Source organism: Gobius niger (assembly GCF_951799975.1).
Source record: "Gobius niger genome assembly, chromosome: 12".
NCBI classification, from domain to species: Eukaryota; Metazoa; Chordata; class Actinopteri; order Gobiiformes; family Gobiidae; genus Gobius; species Gobius niger.
Window position 1 is genome coordinate 9804150 of NC_136863.1, and position 25922 is coordinate 9830071.

A 25922-nucleotide genomic window follows, 5' to 3' on the forward strand; every position below is an offset into this window, starting at 1 on the left:
CTGCCCCCGCGACCCAGCCCCGGATAAAGCGGAAGAAAATGGATGGATGGATGGATTCTTAATTGACTTTATCACATCATTACACGGCAATGACAACTCAAAAGCAGCAGGCTGGAGCAAGAAGGATTACCCCATATTCAATAACTTTCATGCATCTCAGAATAATGCAAGGGACAACCAATACAAAACATATTGGTTAGTAATAGTGTGCTTTTTCAATAGAAAAGAGTGCTCTAAAGGCGGCCACAGCACTGGAAATGCCTGAACACGAGTGCAAAGCTGCAGGCATTCCCCAAATCCCCAATGAGCGTAAAAAATAATAGTAGTAATAGCAGTATCTTGTCTTCACATTTATATGAAGGTAATTAATAACACAAATGTTGAGGAACAGAACAACTTCAGGAGAAAGCAGTGATGTAACAATCTGTAGATATGACTTTAGGCCAAAGCAGAAGGAGGACCAGCCGGGCGTGATCTGGGCTGTTCTCAAAACTGACACAGAGTGAGACCAGTTAACCAGTCGATGAAGAGTGATGAGACATGGGAATTTAAGTGGAGTATTTTAACTAAAAATTACCCTGTTGGCGCCTTCAGATCCCACTTCAGGAGCAACAAGGTTCACCTGTGGGATTGTCACAAAAGATACTCCTCCTGTGGCCCATAAAAAGGAAATATTTGTAATGGAGGCAGTTTGCTCACTGAAGTGATCCGGATGATTGAAGCTGTCAGGACACTAAAGTCCAGAGGACCTCGTCAAGTCATCAGCAGGTGACACGGAGTATATGCAGGATCAAACAGAACTCAACTCCAGGTACGTTTTTCACACTTGACAACATGATATAAAACAGTCTGTAATAAGTGCAACATATAAATTACAGCCTTGTATTGGATGATTATAGTTCATTGCTTGTAATTCCCTAAATCCTCCTCCTGTCTTTGATTATTGAGTCATGTTACTGGTCGGTTCCACCAGGTGGTGCTATATGCGCAGGGTCAGCAGGAGACTGGGGCACGGGACACGACCCTGACCACAAGGACATGTCCTCATTGTGCAGCAGGTGATGTTTGTGATCCCTCAATTGAGCGCAATCATCCACGAGAGTAAAGGGGCAACGATGGAAGTGTTTCAGGGGTGATCAAGTGTTTCAGTGAGCGTGTTTTTGTTGTTGTTTTAATTTGACCACAAAAAATGCATTGATTTCCGGTGCACCGTCCGTGACAAGAGGCAACGTAAAAACGAAAAAACTTGGTAAAGGTTGCTATGTGGGGCAATAGGCTAATAATCCATTGGACTGACTGATCCTTGTTGTGACACACGCAAAGCCAGCAGAGGGCGATGGAGTCCGACTCCAATCTGTTGGGATATGTGATGATGTTAGTGGCCTTGTTTTATGGAAGGATACAAGTAAATGCACTGACGCAGTGATTGTTGATGTAGGGTGTTGTTTTGTTGTGTAGTTTCCGAATAATAATAATAATAATAATAATAAACATAAACTCTTGATCATTTTATCAAACAATAATGTTCAGCCATTGCGCGCAAACCCACTGAACCCGTTCTTTCTAGTGCACAGCCGAAGTTAAAACCTCAGTCCCTCGGTGGGATAGATGTTATTCCACCCATCTGTGCAGCGGATACATTCATGGGTACATTCCAGTGTAGCGCTGTGCGCTTGAGACGCTGCGCTCTTGTCAGTGTCATCCGTGACGTGGGATGTGTTTGTAATGAGTCACGTGACCAGCGCAGCTCTGGATAAAGGCGATGCTCGTGGGATGTTAAGGTTGACACGGTTTGAGACGCCCTGAAGATGGAGATGACTGTTATTGTTTTGTCTTCATCGCGCAGTCAGTGAAACGTGAGGAAACAGCGGAGGAGCGCATTAATATTCTGAGCTGAGGGCGACGCGCCTCGACTCCGTGCCACCGTCGAGAATCAGAGACGTGAGTACACTACCTACAATAAAACGCATGCGTTTGCAGAACATGTTATTCCATTAGTTTTATCTGTTATACTCAGTCTAAAAGCAGATATTTGGTTTTGCTGCTGAGCCTTAAGGCAATTGTGATTGTGCTGCGAATGCATTAGGGCTATTATAACATCTAACGCGCTTTTTGGCCTGTGGAAATATAGACGGTAAACAGGCTCATTAGAAGCCGCATGCGCGTGTATTCTGTTGTATTTTATAATATAATTATTCTCTATTTTATATCAGCCCGTTATTGTGGTTATAAACTGCGCTCCCATTGGTCAGAGTCGGTCATATGGACTGAGGTTTATCTGCGTCCTGATGCGCTGTAAGATGGCTTCTGATGTTTGTGGAATAAGGATCCTGTTTTAAAATATTAAATGGCTATAAAACATGGCGTCTATCCTGTAAACTGTGGGTCCAATGTTATTGTCTGGTTCTGCGTTCGACATTCTTCTGTGCGTCTGGGCGTGTGTGGTTTCCCTTCAGTCACGCAGGGCTCCCCTGTCAAACGTGAGGAATGCAAATGGCCGGTGAGGATTTGACGCCTAAAGGGAACCAGATGTGAGTAAAGCGGACTCATTCCCTCCCCCACACCGACTCCTGTGGCCTGGGGACCGGGGTCCACCTGGGGGACACAGAGCAGAGGATGCTTGAAGGCCCGCTCAAAGCTCGTGCCTGTCTGATGGCATGAGGGATACTTGATAGTGTCTGTATCTGGTGAAATCTAGCCCCTGCAGTAGGAATAACACAGGTGATGTGCCAGTCATCACACAGTTCAGGGCAGTGCTCTGATAGGATCATGGTGTTTGGGATGAAAGTGTAGAAGGTGCGCGCGAGGCAGTGATGTCGCAGGTGGAAGTTGCCTTATTGGATGACGGCAGGAGGAAATTCCGTTGCCTTATTGGGCTTTTGATGAAGAAACTTGCAGAGGCTGCGTCATGATTTCAGAGTAATGAGACTTTCTCAAGAGTGAGAACGGTCTGAAGTGGCTGAGAAGTCTGATCAAGGTCTATAACAGCTGAACAGTCTGTTATAGAAGAGGGTCTAAAAGTAACATCAACAGTAAATCAGATCATGCCTGTTCATAAGTGAATTCAAAACAGAAAATGTTGTTTCAAATTGTCATATCCTCCCATCATTTCATGCTTTGTGTCAGAAACCGTCCAATAATATAGGCTTTTTATGCACTTTTGGACACCTTAGCAATGACATTTCTGTGGTGTAACTCAGCCCTTCATTCTGAGCAAAATGCCTGGACTCGTCCCCTGAGGCAGTTAAAGAAAACTGCCTGCTATGCTAGAAATGTTTTGCAGTGGGGGCAATTTGAGCACTAAAATCAACAAATGAATAAATGAGTCATATAGAGAAACACCACTTCCAAATCAGTTCAGAATGGGCCCTTTAAATGATTTAATTGAAACTTTGTGTGAGATTTGATATGTTTGTTTGTTTAACTTCTATGCATTATATATTTTGCATCACTAACTTCTGCATATCATTGTTGACTGTACTTACGTTTACTGGCATTGGTCCAAAAGTATCTGCAGCCCAAACAAATCCCACTGGATGAAGTGAGGAAAGATCAATGACGCGGCCCGATAGCGCCGCTGTATTTAAATGACACCCCTCGCACTCACTCACTTTTGAAGGCAGTTGTCATGACAACACATACCATTTTAGGTCGGTACTTCCTGATGAGGCTGATGAGCAGATGCAGAGAATGTGGTGGGATTTCTTCTTTATTCTCTCCGCCTGCGTATGCCGCATTTGTCTCATCAGTTTCTCTTTGCAATGATAGAGTTTGCTCTATGTCAGCTATTTCTAATGGGTTCTGAACAAGAAACTGAGCGAACAAAGAAGCATCTCTATCCCACAGATTGATGATGCTGCAGGCTTCTTCAACTAAGTGCAAACTTTTGCCCAAGAGCAAGGGAGGTATGGACTTAAAACAGCACGGGAAAGTACTAATATTCTGCTGAAGTGACTTTTTTAGCTCATAAACGATGTGTTACAATGTGATTCCATTTTGGCATGACTCCTCTGGAGCGGTTTGATCATAGTGGTCTGAGTAATCCTGCATTTATTTTCCTTCTCAACAGCTCAAAATGCTCCACTCCACCCTTTGATGCTCCTCTGTGTTTTTAAAGTCCATATATCATCACCAAACATCATTGCAGTGCTCAGAATGACTCATTTACAAAGCATGACTTCTTTATATAGGTAGTAGCTATTTCTATTCTAGCCTTAATTATACTGCTCCACTCTTGTACCAAAAAGTACAGGCATTTTGCATGCTCAGAAAATAGTGCTTAATTACACACAAGTATTAAAAGATAGATAAAACATGTAAAGCCCAGTGTCCAAAGTAAATTTAGTCTGAAAACTGGACCTTTAAACCCACACTGTGTAACATTTCATGAATAGAGGAAAAGTTGTGTGTCTTTACTGTTTGTCTATTCTCAGACCTGACTCATTTAAATACATTTCCTCCTCATCCAAATGCTTTTTTTTTGATAACCCACTGCAAAAATAACATTATTCATCTCCAGATTTTGACATTGCTGGCATGTTTGTTGATTCAGTAGCAACCTGTAACCTGGGATGTTACACAGTTTGCCTAAAAGTGAGGAAAAAGACACATGAAGTTGCAGGGTGATAATAACAAACTGCTCTTTGTGGGTTTTCTCTGGTGCAGGCTGATGTCAGTGCCGTCTCATCTGCCATTGTCCAGAGCCTCCATAAGCTGTTGTATTGTTATGAGTGCGAAGGAGCTGACAGGCCGCTGATAGTGCCGGGTGCAGGCTCGTATAGTTCAGTGATAAAGCTCTCCGCAGCTGCTCGCCCTGGCTGTGCTCCTCTATTTTTCCACAACACAGAACCGCAGGGACAGCCGTAAACAGCACCTCAAGAGTGCTTTAACCGAAGGACACTTCCTCTTTCTCCTTTTCTCTTACAAAAGCATGTGTTTTATTTTACATAACTTCCCCGGCATTAGCGAGGTCACTGTGCTGCAGCCCTCCCATATTTCACAGTGCAATAGAGCTTTTGCAGAGGAATGCACTAACTGGACCCAGATGTGCAAAATGTATTCTCTTATTTTGTAATGCTAATGTAGGTACTGTGTAACAAGATATACAGTATTATTCATATTGTGAATCTAAGAACCTCAAGGCTTTCAAGTCTCTGTTTCTCATTGTTGCAAAATGTTTAATGCATTTGTAGGTGGTTCCTGATTCCAGTGCCAGAAAATACAAAACTATTGGCTAGGAATTCGGGATGTATTCTGAAACAGCTCTTTCCTTGGTCTGTGCAGCTGAGTGGGAATGGGCCATGATGGAGGATAAAGGGCCTCGTGTAGCCGACTACTTTGTGGTGGCTGGCCTCACTGACTCGCCCACACCTCTGGAGGAAGGGCTGCACTTGGATGATGTCTCCCCACGCTCGGTGCAGGCCAAAGCCCCCATCACTGATGTGGCGGTGGTCATCCGCTCCCTGGGCGAGGAGGTGCCCCCGGGGTTCACCTGTGTGGAGACCACCCCCTCGGGCCTGTCTGCAGAGCTGAACGGAGCCAGCCTCAGGGGCCCGCAGATCTTCCTGTGCTTCAAGCGTGGACGAGATAAGCCGCCGCTGACAGACCTCGGGTAAGCAGTAATCCTCACTGACCCTTTACTCAAAGCGCTAATCTGATCTGCACCACTCTGCTCTAACAATAGCAGCTAACTGTTAGCATTCACTGTTTAAACAGGTTGATACAACAAATATACCTTATGTCTGGATGTTTTCAAACAATTTTGATTATAGATCTTACATTACAACAATAGGGCCGAAAGATTAGATCAGATTTATTTGTCATATGCAGCTCAACACACATCCAACAATGCAATGACATGTACTTGGATGAGAAGAACTCACTGTAAATATAAGTACATTCAATCTTCATTCAGCCACACTCACATATTAAAAAGCTAAAGAAGAGAGAGGAGGGAAACATTATTGCACAAATAATTATTTCACTTCCAGTGAAGCCGGACCATCTGAGGGTAATAGTCTTTTAGTGTCTTTGTGTGTGCTGGCAAACTCCTCCTGCACCGCCTTCCTGACGGCAACGGTTGGAAGCGTGTGTGAGCTGGGTGGGTGTAGCCTCTGATGATGCTGTGGGCCTTCCTCAGACACCGGCGCTGGTTGATGTCATGGATGGCGGGGTGACAGCACCCAATGATCAGCAGAATGCACCACCCTCTGTAAAGCCTTACCACGCTGTGTTGCACCCGAAGGCGTCATAAGTGATGTAGCTTTTGGGAACAGCAGTAATGCAATGATGTAGGCCAGTGTTTCTCAAACTGTAGTGAAAGAACCACTGGTGTCACAAGGCTGCTTCAGGTGCTACGGAAGATACGGAGTGACTTGTATTCACTTATTGTTGTTGTGTAGATCTCCTCGAGTCATGGTTCAGTCTTTTTTAGACCTCATTTAGACCTCGTTTAGCCCTGCTGTGGACCTGTTAGTGTAAAACCAAATAATTCCTTAGGTGGTACTTGGTGTGAAAAGTTTCAGAATCACTGGTCTAAGAATATGTCAGTGAATCAGAAGGTCAGTGTTTCAAGCCCAGGTTAAGCACAAGCGGCTGTTGTGTCTCTGGCTCAGACACTTAACCCACATTATGCACTCCAGTCCAAACACAGTGATCCATCCGCCAAGATCCATGTATAGCGAGTTTAGTGTAGATTAAATAAAGCAGCCGAATGACAATCAAGCTTTTACATTGAACCTAAAACTACAACATTATCATACAGGTTTGTAATTTGTCTAATGAACTCCTGTCTCCTTCAGGGTTCTGTTTGAGTGGAAGGAGAAGCTGAAGCCTGGCTGTCACATCGTGCAGACCACCCCCTCTGGACGTCCCGCCAACATCAGCAGCTCCTCCTCTCAGCGCATCTACATCACGTACCGCCGGGCCCCCAAGAGCCAGCCCCACACCTCCCTGGCCCTCACTGAAGTGTGCATCATCGTCCCGGGCAAAGGAGAGAGCCCCCCGCACACATTCTGCAAAGTGGATAAGAACCTCAACAGCAGCATGGTGCGCCCTCTTTTCCGCAATGTCATCACAGCTATTTAATTTAGCATATCTTAATAGAGTAATTGAAATAAGGAACTTTTTATCTTTCAGTGGGGGTCCTCGGTGTACCTGTGCTACAAGAAGTCACTGGCCAAAGCGAACACAATAGCATACAAAGCAGGTAAAGCACGACCTCAATTAACAAATAAGTTGGGATGAGCAGAAGTTAATAAATAAAGCTCATCCAGGCTTACGCACTCTCCGTTTCTGTCCGTGCAGGTCTGCTGTGCCGATACCCAGAGGAGGATTACGAGTCGTTCCCTCTGCCTGAGTCTGTGCCCATGTTCTGTCTGCCCATGGGGGCCACCATCGAGTGCTGGCCCGCTCACACCAAACATTCTCTGCCCGTCTTCTCCACGTTCGTCCTCACCGGAGCCTCTGGGGAGAAGGTCAGTGCCGCTGCTTATCTCATACATGAATGTCATCCATTTTCAGTGATGTACGGCGTCTCAGGAGGGGGAGAGCTGGGTACCTTCAATTCAGTTTTATCAGCCATTTGCATTATAAAACATTGGAAGGAGCCATGACAAGGCATAAAAACAAACAAATGCCACATAAAATACTTCAATACTGCACGGTACAAAAATGAAGGTGAATTATTTAGAGTCTTCACAGCTTGTGGAAGGAAGTGGGGTTTCTTGGAATACCAGGCAATCTTAATTAATTCTGCACACGGAGGAGAATCCTAAAGCAGTTCTGTCCTACGCTTGAATAATAAAGAGCGCTTTTCTCTGAGCGCACCGTGGCGTGAAGGAGATTTCTCTGCTCATCTGTTTAATAATGGATAGTTCAGAAAATAGCCTTTGCCTGACTCTGCAATCTCTGCTGCTTAACGTTTATCGGGGTTTGAAAGCGCTTCATACGTCAGGTTATCAGGTTTGACGAGTATTTGTGAGCGTGATTGTATATTTTAGTGAAACCACAAAAATCCGATTGAAGATTATAATCCAAAATGCTGTGGTTGTGTGCAGGTGTACGGAGCGGCCATCCAATTCTACGAGCCTTACGAGGAGGAGGATCTGTCCGACCGGCAGCGCTCTCAGCTGGGGCTGTCCTGCTCAGGCCTGGGCCCCGACGGGAGCAGCCTGTACAGCAACAAGAGCATCTGCCTGCTGTCCCACTGGCCCTTCTTCCAGTCCTTCAGGAGCTTCCTCACATTCCTCTACAGATACTCCATCTCCGGACCCCACGCCCTGCCCATAGAGAAGTCAGTGCTCTTACTAGGAAGCTTTCATAATGTCTAAAAAAGTCTGGTGGAATTTGCCCTTTCACTGTGTCACAATGCAGATATTTTGAACTGGTGTACGGTTAAATCGCTGTAATTTCTGTGCCTAGCGACAACAGGAAACAAAAAGTCTAAAAAATATCTACAGGTGGCCCACGTGTTCAAATCAGTCCACCAGATGTCCCCTGTGTGTTCCCTGTCTTTAGTGACAAAAAAAACAAAACACATCCAGTTCATGTTCATAAATTATTATGATGCTGCATTCATGTAAACGAATTTTAAGTGCAAGCATAACATTGAAATGTATTAAATATTGGTATGAGATGGGACCCTCAAATTTGGGCTACTAGTACCATTTTGAGGGATTACATTTCTTAGGTAGGTACACATCTCTAGTGTTGTGAAATGTGTGATAGCATCCGATCCATGGTATCACCTGTTATCTGCAATCTTAGGGTTAGGTTTATGATTAGAGTTATTTTCTCCAGTTATGCATATCCAAGGAGAGCTTACCAGTGTGACACCTCATTTGAAAGCCAAGACCTTCTAGTTTCTAAAAATATGTGTACGATCTGTGTGAGTGAAACACAACTTAGATCACATTTGCCGTTCCTAACCCTAAACCTAACCCTCACTCCCTGATCAGGGGGCAAGTAACACATTAACAGTTGCATTTCACAATGTCGCTGGCTTTCATAGTGTCGAGAAAAGATTTGGCACTGGAGTAAATGTAAACTGTGGTTCCTAAATGATTTGGCATCAGGAAACACCATTACGCTCTGGTGACAAGCTGTGACCAAAATCAGAACTGAATTGGTCTTACATAATGCGAAATATTGCATTTTCCCCACAAAATATTGTTGAAGAATCATTAGATATGCCTAAAAAGCTGAAATCATGATGAAAACAAGCTAATAATAATAGATTTAGATGTGTTACTCTTTTTCAGAACATAAATATTGAACGAAATGGTACCAGGGAAAGACTCTTTACCCACTGACAATGGTTTCGCGACCCACCAGTTGAGAACCCCAGACCTTAGAGCGTACTCATAAATAAATTGAGACATTTTAGAAATCTGTTTCCAGGCGTCACTGTGCTCAAAATAGTAATCCTTTCTATTGTCTCCACAGGCACATCGCACATTTTATGCTGAATGTGCCATTCCCTTCAACTCAGAGACCTCGCATTCTAGTTCAGGTGAGATTTACATTTTTTGTGCAACATTTACATAGATTTCCAAATATACTGTAGATAATCGAGCTTGTTGTGTGTGTTGTGCACAGTTGTCTCCTCACGACAGCCTGATTCTGAGCCAGCCCGTCTCTTCCCCACTGCCTCTCAGGTAAGTCTTTGCTATAATACATTTTTTGCCTGTACGAGTGCTGCTTCTTACTGCTGCACTTCACTTGTGTGTGTGACAGTGGAGGGAGCCTGTCCACGCTGCTGCTGAACCTGGGGCCAAAGAATGCGGCCACTCTGCTGGTGTTGGCCGTCACGGAGCACAAGATCCTAGTGCACTCTCTGCGCCCGGCTGTGCTCACCAGCGTCACTGAAGCGCTGGTCTCTGTAAGTCTGCTTCCCTGAACTCCTCCAGTGGAAAAAGATTGCTCGAATTACTTGAATTGAGAATATTAATGTTGTTTTGAGCGGTTTCCACTCATTTCCACTTTTTTCCTGATCTTTGCTACTTTGAGGATATTTCTCTCTGGTTCTGAAGTCGTTTAGCTTGAAATAAGAAAGTAAAACTGCCAGTGGGACAATTGCAATTCTGTTACCCTCAACCGAGCGCATTTTACCCAAATATAAAAATCTTCTTGAAAAAATATTCAAATTAGCAGCGAAAAGGAGATGTAAACAAGGATGAAACACAATAACAAAAAAATATATATTTCGCAGGATCTAAAAGCTTTCGGACCGGAGCTTAAAGCATTCTTCTTTTGAAAGCTAAGACCTACAAAACTGATCTACAATTTTTGCTTGTGCTGTCATCACACTCAAACTGGAGAAAATGTGCTCGGTTCAGGAGGGGGGGAAGAGGTTAAAGAGACTAGATGCAAGTTGGTCATTTTATACTCACTACTGCCACCTCAGGTCTTATGCGTAACTGCAGGTTCTATATTAACCTTGTGCTTGACGGCACTTTGGACCCAAAGTAACAACTTTTTGAGTGACAGTGCAGGATTTTAGAGGCAGTTGTGGCATGTTCCAGCCTTGTCCTCATTCTACTCATAAAGACAAGGCTGGAACATGTAGGGGGAGGAAAATACTAGTAGTCCCTTTAAACTACTCTATAGATCTTCATCTTTTGGAGTCTTGCATCAAAGTCACATTTATAATACCAGCTCTTCAGTTGCATTTTTTTTTAACCTTTGAGGAGTCATCTGTGATCCATGTTGACGATGGCCTTGCTGCTCTTTAGCCAGTGTTTATTCTTCGCCTCTGAAACATCGGCTCTATATTTCACACAAACTATCTTCTTATCTAACCTCTAGGCCTGTACATTCAAAAGGTCAGTTTAGTAGTATGGTACACTTGTTCTGGCTATAAACAAGTCACACCAAAATAAAATACATCAATCTTATCTTGCCACACACATCTGCGCTTTCTCTGGGCTTAACATTGTACAGACTGTACATCTTACTTAAGTCCTGTAGGAGTACTCGGCCTTATGTAATGTTCTATTCATGTGATACTCCCTTCACGCAAAGCTATTAGTCTCCTTTTACTCACAATTTCACAATGTCCGCTGTTCTTGTGTGCAGATGATCTTCCCCTTCCACTGGCCCTGTCCCTACATCCCGCTGTGTCCGCTGGCTCTGGCTGATGTGCTGAGCGCCCCCTGTCCCTTCATCGTGGGAGTGGACTCGCGGTACTTCGACCTATACGTGCCCCCCGCCGACATCAGCTGCGTGGACCTGGACACCAACACCATCTCCCAGTGAGTAACCCCACAGACTCCCTCGGGTCGAAACTCTACCCTGCTCAAACGCCATGTCAAGCGAGTGTCGTGGAGTAGAAAAATATTAACACATTTAAAGATACTGGTGTGAAAGTTTTCCTGTAGATTGTTAATCAATGTAAGAAAAGGGTTTTCAATCGTTAAATGTTAAAAACTGCACATTATTGTAATACTGTAGTATTGCTGGGTTGCAGGTGACATCACAGCGTTCTAAAGGCCAATACTGTTGCATGGAGGAAAAATTATTTTGTTTTTGAGGAAATTTTTGGTCTTGTACAGAGAGATCTTGGACCCAGTGACTGATATTAAAGATCATTTTTTAAATTCATACATTTTCTTTTTAGCTATGACTTGTGAAAGTGTAATGTTATTAATAGGAAAAACTGGCTCCTGCCCCCCGCTGGGTCCGATGACATCATCACATTCTAGAACCTGCAACCCAGCAATATAGAGTTCGGGAAAATCCACAGTTACCATGGAGATCTGCCATGTTTGTGGCTGTTAGCACATTACACGTTACATTTTTCATATAGCATTAACTAAAAACAGTATAAAGCAAAGAAAAAAGCCATGGAACATCTCTGTTAGCTGTCAAGTCACTACTGGTAAAAACATCTTAAAGCAGTACTTAGTAACTTGTTTACCTTGATAAATCCTTTTCGTAGTCCCTCTGGGATGATTGTAGGTTCTTTCTCTGGCCAGAAAACCATAATTGCAGCTTTCCTGCTCCGAACCGGAAGCCCCAATGCACACTAATGGAATCACGAAGAAGAAGCTAGCACGCTAGCGAGCAAAGCTAACTGCGGGCTAGCGCCACTTAAACAGTATTTACATCCACGTTTGAGTGAAAAACATTATCTCCATTGTGTAATTTGATGTACAATATCCCTCTCTCACTTTGTCTTTTCTGTCAGTGTAGTATTTACTCTCACAGACAATTAATGAGTAAAAAAACGTAGCATGCCACGACACCTGCAGTGGCGATTATGGCCTCTAGGGGCATGAGTTACTTCGTACTGCTTTAACTCACAGTGGTGTCCAAGTGTTGTATTGTGAACAGTAACTCCAGTATTTTAACTTTTAAAATCTCATTAGTTTATTATTGCTACAACAAATCCCATGATGCTTAACAATATGACATCACAGTCTTCAACTCAATGTATTTCTAAGGACAAAATCTGAATATTGGTCAGAGCCTGGGACATGGGTATTGCTATGTAGAAGATTTTGGTCTTTGCTAGGGGATGCTGGTCTTTGAGTAAACTAATCATACTGATTTTTTTAAGTTTTATTTATTTGGCTAATAGAGCTCAACAGTCTTCCAGTCATGGGCTGGGAAAAAATCCCATTCATTATATGCACACATTTATAGAGAAATGTAAATATTAGAAGCTTAAGAGCATGACACTGACTAATCAGCTTTGTACCGATCATAGCGCGGATGTTTTACAAGAAAGTAAACACTGAATACTTGAACATATGTCGCAATTATTTCTATTTTACTTTTTATTTATGACGTTTAGACAAATCTTCAATTAAACCTTGTGTGTTTTATGTCCATAAGTTAGCACATAGCTGTTTTTTTTACTGCCAGAACCCGGCACGTGAACAGGACTGAGCTCTACTCAGCATTTCCAAAGATTACGCCATCAACAAATTCTTCTGAAATGTCATCATTATTGTTTAGAGTGTGAAATTTGGTGTTTGTACTTACTGTGTTGCTTCCAGTGTAAATGTTGTCCCCAGACTGAAAAGACCAGAGAAAATGTCATTTTGAGAAAACAGCTTCACTTATTATGAGTTGTGTAGCAGTATGTACAGTAATGTGAAGGAAAAAGTGAAAATATTCCTTTTTTTAATCTCATTTGAAAATGTACGGATTCGTGCTCGTTCACCTCTGCCCTGGCCCGTGCCGGGATAGTCTAGCTGTGAGGAACAAACCGTTTTATTCCCAAACAAAGCTCCTCTTACATAACCACTTTTTTTTACAGTTCCCCTAGTGCCTCTGGGTTCACCGCTGTCCCACATTTATCTAAACCATGTTTTCCCCTTTGCCTGACAGTGCATTTGTCAGTAGATTTCTCTTTTATTATCTTCTCCTCCTAATGTTTTTGCTCTGGCCCTCTGTAACTGAATCCATCTGGTGCGCTCGCAGGAAAGACGACAAGAAGGCGGTTACGTGGAAGCTGCTGCCGCGGCGAGCTTGCAAACACCTCCTGAACAGCCTGAACAAGTTGTACCAGCAGCTCCTCCAAGGTGAGCCCCCTCCTCCATCACTTCACTGTCCAGTCAGCCCTGTGGTCACTCGGGCTGCAACTAATTGTTACTCAGTAGTCGACTAGTTAGCGTTTTATTAATGCATTAGTCAGGTATAGTCAAATTGTGTTTTTTTTTTATTGAGGCTTTGATATTAGATGCTCCTGACAATGACAGGCGGAGAGGCGGAGCTTAAAGTGACAGTTTTTAATGCTTTTGAAAATATGACTTATTTAGATGGATAACATCAGTTGCATAAACATCATTTTATTTCAGTGGAGGAGCAATTTTAATGAAGAAATGTTGGGCAGAAAAGTTTTTTTTAAGCTGTTGACAAGAAGCAACATATAGATACAGACGGCATCTCTGGAGTCGTCCATATATGGTCGTGTTTGAAAACAGTTAAGGGGGAAAACAATTTAGACAAAAATCTAAAAATGCTAAATTATTAATATAGTTTTCTACTAAATAAAGATACAAAGACATGGAGAGGAGCAAAGTGGTTCAGCAGCCCATAAATACATAAATAAGGAGAATGCTAACATTATGCTTCATGTTAGTGTCATGCTAATGCTAACGGCCAACTAGCGTTAGCTACAACTGCCGTTTTTTCACTTCTACTGAACAATCTGCTGTGAGAAAATATCCATATGGGTGCGATTTACACTTGACTTTATTTATATGTGATAAATAAGTTCATATTCCACCAGAAAATGGCTAAAAAGAGTGGAAAATTGGTGAGGGCACGCCCCCTTCTGTAACGTGATGCTGTCTGTATCTATATAAAGGTAATGTTCCAGAGCAGTTTGATTCATTTCCTATTGACTTAACATGGTCGGCACAGCAACAGTTTAAAATTGTTTGCCTTCATATATGTCACTTCCTGTCAGAGTCCAATAAGGAAGTGAAACTATAAACATCACAAAAATGGCCACACTAAAGAAATCTGGGTACAATCTTTAGCAAAATCTTTTTTTTTTTAATGTCCCCACTCTTTCATAGCTTTTTAGGCATTTCTAGCATCTCAATTCTTCACAGGGATGAGTTAATAAGCTTTCAGGGAGCATTGCTTTCACAGTGACAGGAAACAACAACTACCTGCTAGTTCATGATCCATAAAGACTTTATAGTTAGATGTACAGCACACAAACATCTGCTTTTGTTATCCTACCAATAAATCAGGTATAGGGCTTTAAGATCTGGATTCACTGTGGTTGCCCAATGTTCCTTACATGACTGACATTGACTGAAGGATGAGTCAAATGCAGAAGATATATTCCTCTATTTGGGATAAAGGAATGGTTTGTGTGCTACATCTTGGGGCTCACTGGGGTGGTAGATTTATGTGTTTCTCATACAGTGCACTTGTAAGTTGTAACTCGAGCCAAGGGCAGGAACTTGGCAGCTGGTTTTGTGTTAGCTGCTATACGTAGTGTGTAAAATGTGGGTTTCGACACATGGATTCTATTTAGGACACCGGCTCCAGCGCTGTGACTGGACTTCAGTGGTGCTTAATCGTTGAATGTAATTTGTACTTACATATAATGATGCCTAACTTTTTTTTCTTTTTGTTTGGTCCTCCAGTAATCATAGACTCAGATAATTTAGGAAAACAAACACTGTGCATCTAATCATGAAGCATTAGTATCAATTTCATGAATGTGCAGTCTAGTTTTCAAGCATTTCTGTGACAGTGACCTTGAAAAGTTGTGAAACACGCCTATAAACCCAACCCTGTTAAGAATAAGGATGTAGTGCCTTTAAGCCTATACCGCACATGTTTTGGTTTGCCTCACTGACATATCTTATGCACGCAGACATTGTTGGCATAAAAACAAAATGTATCGATTCAGCATGATTAGTCAAGACTGAGATAAAAAGGGACAGGTCAGTGAAGCTTTACAGACTGAGGGCCAGGCACATTATTGCACTGCAACTCCTCGTCCTTGACAAACGATTAAACCTGTCGCTGATGCAGGGGGTCCGCTGAACCGGGACGACCTGCAGACAGAGCACACCATGGCAGACTGTGAGCTGGACGGCGGGAAGAGCCTCCAAACGCTGGAGCTGGAGATCCAAGAGGCCTTCCTGCGGTTCATGGCGGCCATCTTAAGAGGCTACCGCTCCTACCTGCTCCCCATCACCCAGGCCCCCTCCGAGAAGACCACAGACGCAAGCTCTCTTTTCGACTTACAAGGTAGGCCTCAAATAATTGATTGTTTTTTTACTGTTTTATTTATTTATAGACACACATTTTTCTATTCTTTCTTTATGTATATCCTGTGCATTTGTTTGTGCATATGTCACTTCCATTTTTCCTTATGTTTATTGAATATTGACTCTTTTAAATTGGAGACAGCAGCAGAGGGATTAATGGCACAGTGCATCTGTCTGCTCTTATGTAACGCGCACTTTTATCCCACACTCTATTTCCTGAAAATGATTGTTCGTATTGCCCGAGGCTGCTGCGTCATGTGGTGCTTACAAAGTGTGTTCTTTCTTCTTTTCTCTCTCTGTGCTGAAGGTTTCCTGAAGAGCCGTGACCGCTCGCACCAAAGGTTTTACTCCCTGATGATGAAGACGCAGATGTTCAGCCGCTTCATCGAGGAGTGCTCCTTCGTTAGCGATAAAGATGCCAGCTTGGCCTTTTTCGACGAGTGTGTGGATAAGGTCAGCGTCTGAACGTTTTATGGCTCTGTCCCAAATCAATTTCTAAATCGATATTTTGATACTGGAGCCAGCGTCAGTATGGATCCTCATGACTTAATCATTTTTAAAGGTGCATTATGAAACTTTTTATGTGAAAACATTTTTCCTCTTCGTGCAAATTGGGCACTTAGTGAGTGGTTAGCATGGCGGCTTCACTTTCCATCACAGTGGCCTCTATTCAATTGTTTCTAAAGTTTCTGGTAGGTTTTCAGCACTAACAGACCCTCTCACCAGAAAACCCACAAAGCAATTGATCCTGGAGTGTTCTAGAGGCCTTACACTTGTAGTGTGCTTCACAACCCTGTATTACCAAGTTTCTCAAAGCGCCACACTGTCATTATACAGTCACTCCGTACTCCGTGGCGGTAAGCTACTAATGTAGCCGCAGCTGCCCTGAGGTAGATTGACGAAACGAGGCTACCAGTCTGTGCCACGGGCCCCTAGGACCACCACCAACCACTCACTCACACACTATCATTCTGTCCTATTGTACAACACAGAAAGGCCCCTCCGCCGGACCTTCTAGCCGTGAGCATGACGGTGTCCTACTGTGAAAGCACCATGCTGACCACTCATACAGCCATTGGGTCGAACAAATATCAAGTTTTTTTCACATAGAAAGTTCTATAATAACCTTTAAAGCAAAATTATCAACAAGAGCATTATTTTTCATTAGGGGAGCGCAAGGGAGCGGCATGACAGATTATGGCCTTGCTTTCAATGTCATTGGTGTTAGAGAAGTAACAATGGTGTTCTAGAGGATAGATGAAAAATAGGCTGCAGTCTGGATGTCTTATACAGGAGACGTTTATTTACCATCGGTGCGGGACCCGGGGACATGAACGCGAGACATTCAGTAGCTGAGAGTGGGCGCCTGAGCACCACAGTCAAGGCTATGACAGAGATAGTACGACTGTACAGCTTGACCCAGTATGATAAATAGTGATTTAATGTTATCCTCTAACAATTGGAAATGTGAATCACTATTGTTACACCAACAATTACATGGTATCCAAACAACAAGAGGGAGAGCACATTTATATGAATGGCTTGAGAAATGTTTGTTTGAAAGGCAAGTGTAGCACGCTGTGACTGGCTGATGATGACTAACAGGTGACAGTCTAAAGTAGGAAATCCGATCATTTTATGCAATTTCAGCTTTTTAGGGTATATTTTTAAGTATGATCCAGTGCGGCTAATCTTTCCCCGTATGCTGTCTTCTTTTTCTGTTCACACTGCTTTCATGGATCATTAGTTATTCACCACCAGTGGAAGCAAGGTAAGCCCTCAGAAACTGGATAACACAACTACATGCATTTGATTTCACGTGACGAGTGCAGACAAAATTGACAAACAGCTTACACGTGTTAACGTCTTGCAACACACTTCAAAAGAACAAAACATCCTGCGCCCCTTCCACATTTGTGCAATCAGGAAGCACTTACATCCTGCAGAAGTGTCCCCTTTGAAAGACTGACGCGGTTATTAATGAAAAGAGGATGTATTGATTGAAGAAGCGTCACTTGAACTTACAACACAGGACACGACAGCAAAGTATACATGTAATTCCTTCCATTTAAAAAGAAGAATTCAACGGTTATAGCGGTCCGGCTTATTTAAGAAATTTCCCAATATCCCTTCCCAGTCGCTGATCAAATCCATCCCACAGATTAAGATAGACACCCTGATGGAGTTTGTGCCCTTTGTTCTCTGCAGATGGACAGTGAACACCCTGAGGACACGCGGCTAATCGATCTAGACGAGTCCCACTACAGTGAACACACCGTCTACATCAACCCCCCAGAACTGCCCCCACTGCCCGAGGGCCAGGAGCACCCACTCCGCTACAGGTACCACATATTAACCATTCACACTGAGCTCTCTGTGTGTCTGTGGGGCTCATGAGGCTGTGATATCTTGGTTGTGCAGTTACTCTGGTTTCCCGGTGCTGGAGGTGGATCTGCTGCAGCCTCTGGACGGTTCCACTCCTCCCTCAGCGAGTGCCACCGCGCGCCACAGCAGCCCAGCCAGCCCCACAGCCATCTTCAGGCGCTCCAAACAGGTAACCGATAACCTGCAGGGAAAAGGCCTAATCGCGTGTGTCACTGAGTGGAGCGCAGAGCGGAAAGGAATCATTGGACTCTAAAGAAATACACACACAGAAGATAGGACTAGGTGTTAGCAAGTAGCCAATGATCCTATTTCATCTAAACAAAAATATAATTTGTTGTAAAAGTGACGGAAGAATGGTCTAATGTCCAGAAGAATTGGCGCTGCTAACCTTATGAAGCAACTATTACCACTAACCTTATGAAGCAACTATTACCACTAACCTTATGAAACAACTATTAACGCACTGTTGGAGCTGACCTTTCATTGTCCGTGATTAAATGCGCTGAAGTGATTTCACTGCGCTCCGTTACAGTTCGATTACACCTCTGCAACAGACGCACTCTTCCGAAGCACAGCCACATTCAACTGAATGGGCTTTTGAGAGGCACTTTGCAACCTGTCTTCTCAAGTGAAAACTCAGCCACCCGCTCACAATTGACTTTCCTCTGTGTTATTGCCTCAGGAGATGAAGTTGGCTCAGAAAATGGCCAAGACCCACTCGGCGATGCCTCAGATGTGGTCCAAGTGTCTGCTGCGTCACTGTTACGGCCTGTGGTACATCTGTCTGCCGGGGTTTGTCAGCAGCAGCGCCTCAAAGGTCCGAGCTCTGCGTACGGCCTACGATCTGCTGAGGAAGATGCAGGACAGGAACCTGCAGGCCCCAGACGAGGTAAAGGGAGCGCTTGGCCTGTGTCTTGAGCCGGGATGCACCGGAGTTTCTGATTGTGAATGTTATTGTGCAGGTGTGTTACCGTGTGCTGCTGCAGCTCTGTGGTCAGTACAGTCAGCCTGTCCTGGCTGTGAGAGTGCTGTTTGACATGAAGAAGGCAGGACTGCAGCCCAACGCCATCACCTACGGCTACTATAACAAGGTACGTGCACCCTAAGAGGAGGATAATACTGTCTAATAAAGCCAGCCTCATTGACTGTGTGCACATGTGCAGGCGGTGTTAGAGAGCACGTGGCCCTCCAGCACCAGAGGAGGTTACTTCATGTGGAGAAAGCTCCGGAACATCGTCCTCGGAGTGGTGCAGTTCAAACAGGCCATGAAGAAACAACCCAGTCTGCGCAAAGAGCCTCAGCTATCAGGTTTCTATTTTCAGCTTTCAACTATAAGCATTTAAAGGAGGTGTTGTTTTAAATGGTTCTCAGTTCTTACCAGTATTTTCTGTCTGATTCTCCCAGATGGCAGTGATCTGGACACTGTGAGTCACGGCAGCGTGGACAGCGCTAATGACTCTGAGCGCATCTCCATCGACACTGACTTCACGAAACTGGACTCCAGTGATGATGGTTTCAGCACAGGTCAGAGAACTTGTCTTTTTACATCCAATACATGCAACTGGTGCATGTTTTACTAATCAAATGTCTGTCTGAATAACACTCTCAGAGAAAAGGAATGGCATTTCAGATCTTATATCATCTGCATTTCATACATTCTTAACATTGTAATGTCACAGATTTAGGTTTCAAGTGTTGGAATAAAATGTGAGTTATTCAGAAACATGTATTTTTATTATCTCTTAATATAGTGCTAATAATTTGGTGATATATTTGTTCAGCCCTTGTAAAGTGTTATCAAAAGAATTCTTAAAGCTCCCTGTGTTCCCAGGGAGTTTTATCCTTGCACAACATGAGGCCTTATGTTGATCCAAAAGAGAAGATTTATCTTTTGTCCATGGGTTACAAGAAGCCCCGTATGAGAGAAGTTTTTTAACTCAATCCTGTTTTCACTGAATGTGTCTTTTGTGGTGAAGGAGGGCAGTCGGATCAAGGCTATGACTCTCTGTCGAAAGAAGAGGAGCGGCTGTGTGTGAGAGACAGTGACAGTGGACTGACGGACGACAGAGGGCCGCGGCAGCCTGGTCAGTTCTGTTTACATCTGCAAAAACAACATCCAACCTTCATCTAGTGACAACAACCACTATACAATAAGTGATACACACAAAGCAATTGACAGTCATTGTTATCTACAGGTAACAGTGGCAGGCCTGTGTGTGCAGACGCTGCTGCAAGCGCACCGGCATCCAAAATGGAGCGTCCCAAGTCTCTGGAGCTTTGTGCAGGGCAGGAGTGCACAGTCAGAGTGTCTTTCCCTCAGCAGGGATCAGCAAAGCCCGTCAGCACAGACAGACTCGACCAGGTTCAGGAGGAAGTGGAGGCGGACAAGCCCAAAGAGAGCTCCCAGGACGGGGAGAGTGAGAGCACAGAGGGTCCTGAGGTGTTAATAAGCTCCAAAACAACACCGAGTAAAAGCACAACGACCATAGAGGAGGCAGTGGAAGAGACTGACCCCTCCTGCGTTACTTCTCTGGGACAGTCCCCCCAGGTATCGCCCAGACCTTCAGCACTGACCCGCTCTGCCACCCACCTGCCCCTGCCACCAAAGACCAAAGAGAGGCTCAGGCCGTCCCCCTCTCTGCCGCTGGGGGACCTGATAGAGAGGCCCTCCCCTATAAAGTCCCCCGCGTCGCCCACCCCGTCCACTGCCTCCTCCTTCTCCATGGACTCCCTGTTCACCCCCACGCTGGACATCTTCAAGAGCAGCGTGATCTCAGCGGGGAAGGGCGTGGCGGAGAAGGCCAGCCGCTTCTACTCTCGCCTGTCCTCTCAGACCTCATTAACACAGGTTTGTTATATTATATTGTTATATTAAGGTCTCCCTCCCAAAAAAGATACAGTATCAGTGGGACTTTCGAAGTAGAATAATTTGAATCCAAAAATATCCCTGTTTCCACCTTTTAGGAGCTGCTTTTCGTCTGTACAAAGAAAAGAGTGGTTTCTTGACCAATAATAATCAGAGTAGAGTAGTGTAGTACCAGCATGTATACTGTTTTCAATTAACCTCTTAATCCCTCGCCTTAATCGAGTGCATTTTCTCCAGTTCAGCTTTACCCAAATCCACCCTATAGGCCAGTGTAATGCCACATTTGAAAGCGAAGACCTACAAAACTTATCTAAATGGATCAATTTCCTTGCTTTGTTGCTGCGTTGTCGTCACTTTTTTGACATTTTTCCCATCGCTTTTTTGTTGGGTTTTTGTCACATTTTCGTCGCTCTTTTTTTGCATTTTCAGCATTGTTTTCATCTCATTTTTTTTTTTTTTTTTGACAGAAGAAGCTTTTAGATTTGGGTAAAATAAGAAAAAATAAACATGACAGAAATGAAGAAAATGCGCTCGGATCAGGTGGAGGTTAAGAGGTTAACTGAAGTAATTTTAACATGATAAACGATTCCTCCTTAAAATATAGAAGTTTACATTTCTAAACTACAGAGCATGAGTCATGGTGCATGAATAGGTGGCTGGTGGGCACAAGTGACTATACAAGCAATGGCTGTGCAGAGAGGCTGCATATCAAATTTCCTTCCCAACAGACAATAACTATCGATCCAACGGTTGATACCCTCTTCCATATGCCATAAATTGACCCATACTTTCCGCTTGTGCTTCAGGATGGGAACATGGACCGGCTGAGCGTGTCCTCCCTGACCTCCGCGGACGCAGACTGCTCCTCTCTGCTGGAGACTGACCTGAGTGTGGACCCTGAGGGCTTCACGTCCCCTCAACACATCACCCCCCGAGGGCACCGGCGCAGCCCCAGCACCCCAGACCGCGTCTTCAGGCACAACTCCTTCTCTGGTCCGTGCACTTCATCAAGTTGTTATTTATGTTAATATAGGTGTAGCATGTCCACAAACTAGTGTCCTCCATTTGCAACTCAAGGCCACCCAGATTCAGTGCCATTTGTTGATGGTTGGTAGGTAACTAAGGGTTTCTACCTTTGTTACCTACCATTCTACCTACCATAACAATAGTTAAAATAGTTAAAAGGTTATTATGGCATAACTGAGGCTGCAAACTCACCACAGTGCTTCATTCTTCTTCTTTTTAGGTGGTTTGGCCCTTGCTGCAAAGTCCCCCTACACTCCAGATGCGTCTCCTGAAACCAGCCGCTTCCAGTCGTCTCCCAGCTACACCGTCGAGGTTTGTCCTGAGTAGTGTGAGCATTTGAAGTCCAGCCTGGTGCAGTTCTGAACGTGCTCTTCTCCTGCAGGTGCTGATGTCCAGCTGCAGCCGCTGTAAGACGTGTGACTGCCTGGTGTACGATGAGGAGGTCATGGCGGGCTGGACAGCGAACGACTCCAACCTCAACAGCACCTGTCCCTTCTGTGGCACGGCCTTCCTGCCTTTCCTCGGCGTGGAGATCAAGGACCTCAGGCCACAGGGCAGGTAAATGAGAAGACTCTCTCTCCTCCAAAAATAGTTGTCCATGACAGTTAGTTATAGTAATGGCTCAGATTTAAAGCTTCTCAAGATACACAAGGTTCTTAAAGTGCTACAGCAGTTCATTATTCATTCCCTCCTCAGACACACTATTTTTAGCAGCTGCTACTGTATAGTTAGCCAGTTCAACATGCCGGTTTACTGGTACGTAAACGATACTTGGTTTACGATACTGATACCTGAACAATACTTTTTCCAATACTAGTACGAAAACCATAAAACTGAACAATAATGTTAATGCATTCCATAAAAGTCCATTTCTTTTACATTTGGTACATCAGTAGTACCAAACTCCCAGCCACAAATAGAGCAGTGTTTACTCTATTCGATGCAAAGAAGTAGATTTCAATCTTATACATGAGAAAATAAACAACTTTTAAACAAAAGAATGTACCAACACTGCAGAGAAAACACCAGCGGACACAGTGCACCTCCATCTTAAAGCACTAGCCACTCTACTTTGAGTGTAGAAGATGGTTTGAAAGGGGAGTAACAGAACTCAGTTAAGTTGACAACTAAAACCAACCTTCTCTACTTAGATCTGCCATTCTGTGCCAATAACTCATCTGACCAATAGGAATTATATTAGCCAGTTACAGAATAAGTAAATAAGGTTCATTTTACTTCATCATTGTCATTTCCCCCCCACAGCCACTCCTCTAAACAGAGCACCCCCGTCCTAGAAGAAAACGTTTCAGCATCAGTCAATCGCCAAAGCGCGCCCAGTGCTGCCCCGCAGGCGTCCCTGGTGACTGTGCCCTACCTGAGCCCGCTGGTCCTGTGGAAGGAGCTGGAGAGTCTGCTGGTGAACGAGGGGGAACAGGCCGTCTCCTCCCCCAGCGTCGTAGACCATCACCCCATAGTCTTCTGGAACCTCCTGTGGTACTTCAAGAGGCTAGAGCTGCCCAGTAATCTGCCCGCTCTCATCCTGGGCTCGCAGCACTTCCACCACCACGACCAGGTACACAAGCTGCTGGTCATTTCAAATGAGTTTATACACAATCTGCACAAAATGATCATCCGTGGAGAATAACTGAGCACTTATGGTATTTGTGAATTAAAAGTACATGTTTTGTTATCATTGTCTCTAAAAAAAAAAAAATCTTAGAGTATAATATAAGGAGAACTGGCAGCAACAGTGTGCAATGTAGAAGATTAATAAAAATATTTTTTTACTCCTCAGACTCCCCTGAGTTTTTTGGCGGAGGACAGTAAGCAGGTGCTTGTGAGGATAATGTGGGACAACCTGGCCCTCCATCTAGACACCGTCCAGCCCTGCTACGTCCTCTGGAACACGCACTGTGAGTCCAATTTGTGTTATTGTTATTATACTGTGTTGTGATCTTATTTAGTGACATAGAAGTACAGAATCACTAGTATTTGTTACACCCGTTAATCATCCCTGAAAGTACATACGCTTGCAACTCTGGCCTGAAGAAACTTGTCCTAACTCTGTTTTAGGTGCTAACTCCCTGGTGCGCTCGGGCGTGTGTGGAGACGGTCAGCTCTTCACTGTGGAGCTGTTGCAGGGAATCGTCCGCAGCATCAAGAAGAGTGACCTGTATCAGCCCATGAGCCAGATCCTACAGCTGCTGGGCCCTGAGCTGGGCTTCAGCCGGCAGAGGTGAGCAGTCAGGCCGGATACTGTATGTGCAGTGCAACCCACTTGTATTAGCGCCAATGAGGGTATGAGCAAGGAAGATGGAGCTGCGAGGTCATTCTTTTCAAATTTAATAGTACATAAAAACTAAAGAAACAAATACATAAAAAAAATTCTAAAAGGTTCTTGAAAAGAGTGTCAAAATAGCAACAAAATGAGACAAAATCAAGGATGAAAATGCAACAACGTGAGGAAACAGATCCATTTAGAAGAGTTTTGTAGGATAGGTCTGAGCTTTCAAATGAGGCATTACTCTGGTATACAGGCTGTAACCTTTAAGATTTGGTTAAAGCTGAACTAGAGAAAACACACTTGTTTGAGGCGGGGGTTAAGAGGTTACAAATATATATTTTCTTTATCTTTTGAAAATGTTGAAAATCAATTGCATTTTCCTGGTTAAAAAACATAAATAAAGGGCTAAATAAATAATTATTGATGTCATTTATTTTATGCCATTTTGAAATCTGTTGCTATTTACTGCATTAAGTTATTCATTAGTCATTTGGGGCACTGTTTTTTGTAAGTCAGTTGTTACAGTTAGAATTTTGGACCAAGGGGATCGTCCAAAAGTGTACCAGTACAGTCCCACTTAAAGCAGCACAAAGTAACTTGTTTACCTTAATAAATCCTTTCAAGTGCTGATGGGATGATTGGGGGGTCTTTTATCTCCCCCTGGTGTCTCTGGCCAGAAAACCATACTTGGAACTTTCCTTCACCGGGTCGGAGGCCCCAATACACACTAATGGAATCACGAAGAAGAAGCTAACAGGCTAACGGGCAAAGCTAACTGCGGACAATCTCACGGACAATTATTGAGTTGCATGCTACGACACCTGCAATGGCGCTTATGGCCTCTAGGAGCATGAGTTACTTAGTTCTGCTTTAACAGTACTTGGCTATTGCGAGATTCTATAAGGGATTCTAAATGAAGCATTGTGTTGGTAAATGCAAAGTTACTTATCATATTATCCATATATTTTTCCACAGGAGCTTGTATCGAGACTTGCTGTTCCTCGCGCTGGTAGCTTTAGGAAGACACAACATCAACATCAGTAAGTGCCGTCCGTGCCGTGTGAACATTCAGACCTGATCGTCAAACTACACATGGGTAATCCCCTTCTCCTGCCTCTTTCTCCCTACAGATGCATTTGACAGAGAGTACAAACTAGCCTACGACCGCCTCTCGCCCGGTCAGGTGAAGCTGACGCACAACTGTGACCGGCCGCCGGGAGCAGGGGTGATGGAGTGCCGGAGGACTTTCGTAGAGCCCGGCCTGTGAGCGGACGCTCCCACTGAACTCAGGACCTGCTCAGAGCGCTAAAGCACAACAAAGAAACAGCAACGGACAACTGCCACACACGAACGCACACACGCGGAGCCACGACGGGCCCAGAGGTTTCTGTAAATACCCCAGATCATCTACTTTGGAGTGTGATACAGCGGGTTCAGAAAGTTTCCAGACTGAATTGAATCATCTTCATTTTGAATTGACCTTTATTTAAACCCTTTTCCAAACAGCTTTCTAAAGGCGTTCTACAACTGTCTTGACCAAAAAAAGAAACGTTTACAGAGGCAGTAGAAGTTGCTCCTGGGGCAAAAACACATGATTCTTGTGTCCCAGCAGAAT

At 44.0% G+C, this 25922-nt stretch overlaps 1 protein-coding gene across 2 annotated transcripts; it reads left to right on the forward strand.

Moving 5' to 3' along the window:
- Positions 1–1715: 1715 nt before the first annotated feature.
- Positions 1716–25832, forward strand: dennd4a (DENN/MADD domain containing 4A). 2 transcript variants are annotated; one of them, XM_079567475.1, is made up of 30 exons: positions 1716–1941; positions 5284–5611; positions 6801–7047; positions 7138–7207; positions 7306–7475; positions 8058–8293; positions 9445–9511; positions 9598–9656; positions 9736–9880; positions 11077–11252; positions 13429–13529; positions 15508–15726; positions 16054–16199; positions 17494–17517; positions 17955–18088; positions 18168–18300; positions 18814–19020; positions 19094–19222; positions 19295–19439; positions 19536–19655; positions 20108–20215; positions 20327–20979; positions 21804–21990; positions 22244–22335; positions 22406–22581; positions 23287–23596; positions 23819–23936; positions 24097–24259; positions 25283–25347; positions 25438–25832. In XM_079567475.1, the coding sequence occupies exons 2-30, from the start codon at positions 5301–5303 to the stop codon at positions 25572–25574; spliced, it is 4848 nt and encodes a 1615-aa protein (XP_079423601.1). In that variant the 5' UTR covers positions 1716–1941; positions 5284–5300; the 3' UTR covers positions 25575–25832. The 2 variants fall into 2 exon arrangements, with proteins under 2 accessions (XP_079423601.1, XP_079423602.1); XM_079567476.1 differs by lacking the exon at positions 17494–17517.
- The last annotated feature ends 90 nt before the right edge of the window (positions 25833–25922 follow it).

Excerpts from the sequence above, each read along its gene's own strand:
- dennd4a (XM_079567475.1), top strand. The coding sequence starts at position 5,301 with ATGATGGAGGATAAAGGGCCTCGTGTAGCCGACTACTTTGTGGTGGCT. Across the intron at positions 7,476-8,057 it reads CCGGAGCCTCTGGGGAGAAG|GTGTACGGAGCGGCCATCCA; the intron begins GTCAGTGCCGCT and ends GGTTGTGTGCAG. Across the intron at positions 8,294-9,444 it reads CACGCCCTGCCCATAGAGAA|GCACATCGCACATTTTATGC; the intron begins GTCAGTGCTCTT and ends TTGTCTCCACAG.